At 31.0% G+C, this 8,299-nt stretch overlaps 1 protein-coding gene across 2 annotated transcripts; it reads right to left on the bottom strand.

Moving 5' to 3' along the window:
* Nucleotides 1,729-4,506, bottom strand: LOC109346711 (protein SENSITIVE TO PROTON RHIZOTOXICITY 1-like). Of its 2 annotated transcripts, none has more exons than XM_019586428.1 (2): nt 4,374-4,506; nt 1,729-3,451 (listed from the first exon to the last, which is right to left on the bottom strand). In XM_019586428.1, the coding sequence occupies exon 2, from the start codon at nt 3,429-3,431 to the stop codon at nt 1,896-1,898; it is 1,536 nt and encodes a 511-aa protein (XP_019441973.1). In that variant the 5' UTR covers nt 3,432-3,451; nt 4,374-4,506; the 3' UTR covers nt 1,729-1,895. The 2 variants fall into 2 exon arrangements, with proteins under 2 accessions (XP_019441973.1, XP_019441972.1); XM_019586427.1 differs by having other exon boundaries at nt 1,729-3,467; nt 4,374-4,505.

Genomic DNA, 8,299 nt, shown 5'->3' with positions numbered 1-8,299 from the left:
TATATATATGATTGCCTATTCTGACATTTCTAAGTAAGAAAAAATTGTACAGTGACATTTGAAAGTGGTGTACCATCTCACATAACCCAAATGAACACGAAATGGCTTTGGGAAGATCCTATGCATGCTAGTAGTAGCTACCTATTATTCTATCTCTATGTAGCATGTCTATTATTCTATCTCTATCTTATATAAATTCTCATTTTGTGGTTTTATTTTTTTTTATTGTTCTAAATTTGTTGATAGTTTAGAAATCCAATCTACATTTACATGTTATACCTTTATTCATTACTTATCTTTTTTACCTCATCTCTTTTCATTTCCTTCTAATATAGTTTCCAATGAGTATTAAGAGATTATTTTAATTAAATTGTATCAATTTTTACATAATTTAATAATCTCTCAAATTATATGGATAACCTTAAATATAAAAGAACAAAAACCAATGGAATACTATGTATATAATATTGGTTAAAGGATTAGACATTCTATATTTATATTATTATATTTTTATGTTTGGAATGTCGAGAAATTATTACATAGTTTAAGATCAATAACTTCAATTAAATATTTATCTGACTTCTATTTCTCCCCAACTCCATGGTTGTTATAAATTGCTGCATTTTGTATTTTGGGTCTACTATATCGGGTTGGGCCTATTTATATTAATAGCATAGAACCAATTCATAATAGGGCATGTAGATCACATTTTGATTCCTCACCCATCAATTATAAATTCTGCTTCAGGCTTTTTCTTTGATAGGGGTATCATTTTATATTATGGATAAGGATTTTATCGGATTAAATACTTGTTTCTCTCAACAAAAATCGTTCTTAATAAATTAACTTTAAATTGAGGTTAAAAGTTTATTATTTAGAGGGAAAAGTTTATTCACCCAAATGTGTTCTTCAAACAACACTTTTCTTAAGTTCCAAAAAATACCATTATTTTGTTCATATTTCTCGACAAGTCCCATAACTCCTTTCTTTTGTCTTCTCTATCTCAACACCTATCTTCAATTAACTCATCCTCAAATCTACATTAACTCACTATGCTATGCCCTTTGTCACATTTATGATCATATCCATTGTTACTTGTGCTCATACTCCAATGTATTCTCATTATTTTGATTCATATATTAGGTAATTGACTCAAACTATAAGATCATGAGTTTAAATCCCTTTAATGATATGAAAACATTGTTGGTTGGTAATTTATAACATTACTGTATTTGGTAAATATATTTATTTCGATATAGTAAGATCATGAACCATGTTAAACCCTTTCTTATTGGAGCAACATTTAAGTTAATGGACTCTTCATAACTCTGTTTCATATGATTACATATCATAATTTAACAAACAAGGCGTTGATCTAGTGGTGTAAGACCCGCTGGATCCTCAAGGTCGAGAGTTTCATTCATGTGAGTGACAATTGTTAGAAGGATCAGTCACGAACCTTGAAAGAGATTAGTTCCTTACCAAAAAGGCGAGGAAATCCCTTCTACGATGTAGTATTGAGGGAGAAATATAGTGCTTTCCTATGAAAATATGGAAACTTCAAATTTACATTCTGCAATTGATTCCATATTTTTCCTGCCATAAGTTAATGGTATGTAACAATGTATGCCAGGTAAAATGGGATTGTTATGTCATATATGTTATATGAATAACAATACTTGTTGATGGAGATAGAACAATGGTATTGAAATGGATAAACTAATATTAAGAATCAAACCCAAGACTGTTACTACAGTCCTTAGGTGAATATTGTATAATGTTAATAACTACATTTAATGTTCTATACCAACTTAACTGAAACAAAATGTTTATTCCTTCACAAGAGAAAAAAAGAAAGAACATAGGTATCATGTGAGCATCGGTACAAACTGTCACTACAGATTGTCGGAATTTGTTTCGCCTGCAATTTTCGGAGCATAATTGAACGATCCAGACATAAGAAAAGAGAATGAACCTTCTGAATCTTCAAATGTAGGTTGAGAGAATTCATTAAACCCGCCAAAATTACAACCTTCGAAGTTCATTGGCGAGAAATAATTGGTAGGATCGTCAATATTATTACCTTTCACGTCCATGTTTTGAACTCCATTTTCACTTGAAGGGTTTGATCCAAAACAGAAGTTCATGCTTCCCACCTTACTGTTGTTTTCTCTGATCTCGAGATCAAGTGCCCCAGCCGGTCCTCCTTTAGTGTCGTCGAAAGGAATCGCTGGTGTGTGACCTTGGAAAAGAGCCATGTGGCCAAAAAGCTTGTCCTTCCTTGAAAATGTTGTGCCGCATGAACAAAGCCACTTATCCTTACCACAGTGTTTCTCATGAGTTTTAAGGTCAGCCAAGACTGAAAACCTCTTGGTGTTGCATCTGCTGCAAATGTAACTCTTGTCACAGTGTGTTCTTTTGTAGTGATTTTTGACACATAAAATAGTCTTCAGAGGCTGGAATTTCTTGTGATCCTTGTTGCGCTTGCAGCCAGCATAGGGGCAGGAATACCTCTTGATAAGCTTTGGTTCTGAACCAGATTCTTTATGTGGTTTTGCAAGAGCTGCTGGAGTTTTGTACTCGTCACCATGGCCTCGCATGTGCATTCGGAGATTTGCGTCCCTCTTGAATCCCTTCCCGCATATTGTACAGAAATGTGTGTGAGGTGCAAGGATTTCTTCCTTTTCTAATTGTAGAATCTCATAGGAACCAGGTGGAAGATTTTCTCCCTCTTCCGCATCATCTTCATCTTTCGTTTCATGTTCTTCAATATGGCAGTTTTGCTCCACTTCACAGTTTTTAGGTACACCATTCTGAGCGAACTGATCAAAAAATTTATCTCCGCTATTATTTTGTGGCCGAATACCACTACTAGGGCCTGACCCGAAAGGAAAAGTATTTCCGCGAAGCTGGCTGAGCTGTCCAACCGATGGACTTGTGTTTGTAAGGGTGTGCCTTACAGAAGGGAGAAGACTACCTGCAGTAGAGATCAATTGAACAATAATTGATGTAAGATCGGCTGTGACGAGTTGCTGTTCCTGAGTCACAAGTTCATCAGGACGTCCAAAAGGTTGGCACCTTTTATTAACAATCAAATGCACTAGATCCTGGAGCTGATGAATCTTTTCTTCCATGAAGGAAAGGTTATTCAACATGACACTAGGATCCCAATCTTGAAGTTTAGTGGTTTGTGAGGAGTCACTAATTGGAAAATTTTCTTGATCAAGGATCTTAATATCGTTGTTAGATTCACCCGGAAGTAAACCTTGGGTTGGAGAGATTTGATTGAATTGTTTGAAAGGTGCTTCAATCTTGGCACCATAGAAAGAGGGAGGATGTGAGGACAAATTTGTCGGTAATCCATTCCCAGGAGAGGTCAAGGAAGAGGTCCTTGCCCAATTGTTATCATACAAGCTCCCTTTCGGATCCATTTCCTCAATTGAAACTCAATCTGAGGAATCAAGATCCTTGTCAATCAAAGGTAGAAATGTAAAGAACATGTGATTTGCATAAAATATTTTATAACAATCAACAAAATAAAATCCGACATTGCATTAGATTATTAACTAAAGATCCAACTAGAAGCTAAAACTAAAAGGATCTGAATGAATATCTGTGAGAAAATATTTTATGACCAAATATACAATTCAGCTACCCATGCAAATAGAAATATCACAAAACAGAACAGTACTTGTAATTAAGCATGATTATGGTATCAAATTGTTGACATCAAAATGACTCTACAAAAAAAAATCAACTTTTGATTGCTATATATGGCCCATTAGCAAGTAAAAGCTAAGGCTTCAATTTAGTCAACACCTGAACAGTAATCTCAACTCTCATGAACAATTTATTCTTCACTTTAGGTTAATCTTTAGATTCAAGTGGAGCCCAGTTCAAAATTTTCTCTTTCTAACATATAATTAAAAAATCAGAAGCTATAAATTCATCACCCCCTTCAGTTCCATATAAAGCTGCATATTCCAATTCTCCATTTGTAGATAATTTAATCATCAAATCTCTTAAAGGGGGAACTTAATACAGTTAATAGTTACAAACTGAAAGATCTCTCCACTAATTCAATCTCACTTCTTGTTGTTTCAAATCATTTTCAAACATATCCAAATTGGCTGCAACTAAATACCAATTCAGATTTTGACCAAAGAAAGAGAAAATAGGCAAAATCAGAAAGAGAAAAAAGCACTTAAAAGTACCAAGCAAAAAAAATTGAGTCTTTCAACAACAACAAAAAGAGAAAAATCATGAAAATAAAAGGAGAAGCTGCAGAAAAAGGAGGCATGCTTTCTGACCAAAACCTAGTAAATAAAAACCCATAGCATAAACAAGATTAAGAGATAAAAAAAAGGACTTACCCTTACAGATTCAAAGCTCAAAGGATGTTCTATAAATCTGAGTACTCCATTTCTGAGAGAGAGAGAGAAAAAGAAAAAGATGGGATGAGAAAGAAAACATAGGAGGTGAAGTGAATGCTTATATAAGAAATATTATTATGTGAGTTACTTACAAGTTACAACCTTAACTCATGTTGTGTTAGATTTGACACAGTAGAAAGAAACCATATTTGGTCAACCCTACCTTTGCTACCGTCCATTTGGTGGGTCACTAACCTTTAACTTAAAGGGGTCCCACACTAGTGGGGTCACTTCTTATCACTATGGTTTCTTCTGTATCCATCAATCACAACCGTTGGTGGTGGTAAATGAAGAAGACAAAAAATATTGTTGAGGGGATGAAAAAGTGTGGGTCCCACAAAACAATATGATGATGGTTCTTTTCTATGGATATGGAATAATGGAAATGTAAATATGAGTTGCCATTTTTTTACTATGTGAAAAATAGTAAAAGTAAAGTGTTGTAGAGAAATTCAAAATTTATATGTATGTTTCAAGTCAATTATATTGTAGGAAATAACATCAAAATGTTTTTTTATTTTTTTTAAATATATGACAATTTTCTATTAGATTGGAATATAATGTGACACAAAAAAGTCGTAGAGAATATCTTCATTCAAGGAAAGGAAGGGTTGTTGTGGGGAAGAGTGAAAGTGGGGAAAAGGAGTGAATGAGGTTACCATGAAGCTACGGCCTCCGACAAATATGGCATGGTTACTCCTTTCCATGCACTACACCAATACTATTTATTACTCTTCATTGTTTTAATCTAGAGTTTGGTCTAGAGATGTTATTTACGGGTTCAGCTATCCCAAAAATTGTATTATTTCATGTGGCAACATTGGTTAAAAAATATATTTAAGGTAAAAAGATTATGATTATGTATTTTTTCTTATTAATTATAAGTTGTGGCACATAAAATAATTATTTTTATAGATAAAATATGTGTTATTGTTGGATAAAATGTTTTCCATATCTATACTTGTCATTATTTGTGAGTAACTGAGTAATGACAAAACTGAAGAAGTTAACAAATTTAATTATATTTATATATTTTTGTAATAATCAATGTATTTAAAAATAATTATTATTAAATGAATAATATCATATCTATATGAATTTTTTATGGTTTTACCATTATAATTCAATCACTAGAATTTTCTATAAATAATAATAAAATAGATAACTTATAATATTAAAAATATATATAATATTTAGTTAAAAATATATTTATAAGCATATACTGATATAGGTATCCACGTGGCATATATGATAATACGCATTCTCACCTATGAATTATTATTATATGTACCTCTTACAAGTATTAGATCAGAGTTATGATATGTGTATATCTTATTATGTTTATCTAATGTATTTTTATCTCATAGGAACACACTATTAGAAATAAGCAAAATATAATAATGTGATATTTTCTCTCTTATTCACACAGCTGAACATCACTATTATCATTGATGTGGCTACTACATTCAATATTATCATTATTTGATAGGTAACAAATATCACTCTACATAAAAGCTTTTTATACTCATATCTTATTAATTAATTATGTCATATTCCACACATACCCAAACATTAACTTGGAATGAAATATTTGCCTAAGTTGGGATTACTTCTTAGTAATAAGTTATTTATACACCATATCTTATAAGTTTTCAATTAGTTTAGAAAATTGGTACATTAAACAAAATATTAAATATAATAGGCAAGAGAATATAAATAAATGTCAAAAAATGTTGTCTAAGAAATATAAAAATAATTTTTTTTATCAGAAATGGTATTTTTATACTTGGAGGAATACTGAACTCAATTTTCCAAATATATTTCTTTCCTTGCATATTAAGTCATTAAAATGATTTTTTTTATCAAAGTTCATAAAATTATTTATCCTCAGTCTCAAAGTGAATGCTCAGAAAACCCTAATATTCTATATACAAATACTTGGATAAATAACCCATCATGCACATGTAAGAATCCACTATACACTTCTAATAGTGCAGATATTTTATCTTCTCTAACTAGTAAAATTATGACATTTATTATGTTTAATCATTTTCTATAACGATATTTCTAAAAACTTAAAAAATACAACATATATCATAATTTTATTAAATGAATGAAATAATTTATCTTCTGGTGTAAGAAGATACTTTATTCTCCTACGCTAAATGATGGAATCTTAAACAACCTAGTCTTCAACATTTTCATGCCATTTGAAGCCTCTCAAAATTTATGTACTACCTTATCTTTGTTCTGTCAAGAAAATATACTGGTCTAAATTTGGACCACTACAAGAAATAAATGCAAGCTTGTATTTAAATGAAGATATATATTAGTAGAGTATATTTCCATATTAACTTACTAAATAATTTAATTATAAACATGTTATTTTACCATGCTTATAATTTATTTTTAATAATAATGGAAAACTAGTGTTTCATTTAATGGTTAAACTATCACTTTCTGACAGATCTATATTAAAGATGGTTGATCTCCATTATTTAGTTATTATTATGTGAACAATAATAAAGTGTGGAATACATTGTCTAATCCAATCAGTTTCTTCTTTCGTGAGATAGAGCTAGAGCCTTGGGTGGAGGAATAAGACAGAGAACAGTCCCATATGAATAAAAAATGGATTGACATTGGTTGTTCCAGCAAGTACAATAATACATATAATATTATCCCAAATGTTAATAAGTCTCTTTAAACTCGTGAAACTCGAGTCAGACATCAAATTGAAAGAGGTAAAATATAGGTTCTAACCGGACAACATTATAATATTATATATATACATATATTATATAATTAATTAAAATACGTGAATAACTTACTTATCCATATCATATTTTGCATAGGGTAAGAAGAATTGTTGTGCACCATGCAGTTACGTTTTTTACTGCATTATGTTTTTTTTATTTCTTATAACCGGTCGGTTTAACCAACCGGGTTATTTTGATTTTACACGGTCTAACCCAGTTGGACCAGTTTTTCCTCGACCCAAAACGGCTTGGAAAGGGTTCCCAATAATTGCTTTAAACCTTGCTTTAAACTATTGTTAAAACAGTAAAAAACAAATTGCAACAGGAAATATTGACTTTAACCATGGAGAAATGCTACTTGTATTTCAATAATAATTAGCTGAGCAAATATTTTAGCTCCTTATCACTCCATTTTTTAATTCCTTTACCCTTATTACTTGAGCACTTTATGATATTCATCGACTCTTAAATAAAAATAATACAAATGAATGATAAATAGTAAAGTAAATGTGTATAAACCTTTATACTAAAAGTGCATAAATATTAAATTCAAATTTATATTATAATGAAGTGTAATTTATATTAATCTAATCAGTATATCATTTATTTGTGTTATTATATTTAAAAGTAAATCATTATTAAATATAAATGATGTGGATGATATAATAATAGTGTAAAAAAATGTAATGTACTGCCAAATACATTTGTTTTAAATTGTACATGTTTGATTTCCCTTAAAGAATGTCTCAGGTTCAAGTATTGTGGATGTAAAAAATATCTGTTGGGAAGTAGTCTCACATACTTTGGATGTTCTTGGCTCGGACATGATTGCCTCATGCACCATGATACAAAAAAAAATAGATTTGTTTCCTAGCTAACAATGGCCTTATTATTATGGATTAAGGAAGTATAAGTACATATTAGGAGAAAAGGAGGCCCAAAACGAGAAGATGCATGGACCACCATCAATGATTTCTAAAAAAATGATTTAAGCAATGACCACATGAGAAGGTGGAGAAAGAATCAAATTGACAATGCATGAAAATGACAAAATAAGAAGCAAGGAAGAAGAAAATGAAGAAGTGGGTGGGGACGAGTGGGATTCTG

This window comes from Lupinus angustifolius, chromosome LG04 (genome assembly GCF_001865875.1).
Source record: "Lupinus angustifolius cultivar Tanjil chromosome LG04, LupAngTanjil_v1.0, whole genome shotgun sequence".
In the NCBI taxonomy this organism is placed as follows: Eukaryota; Viridiplantae; Streptophyta; class Magnoliopsida; order Fabales; family Fabaceae; genus Lupinus; species Lupinus angustifolius.
This window is presented reverse-complemented; position numbering and strand designations above follow the sequence as displayed.

What these genes read in the sequence shown, in the direction of transcription:
- LOC109346711 (XM_019586428.1), bottom strand. Translation starts at nt 3,431, where the DNA reads ATGGATCCGAAAGGGAGCTTGTATGATAACAATTGGGCAAGGACCTCT.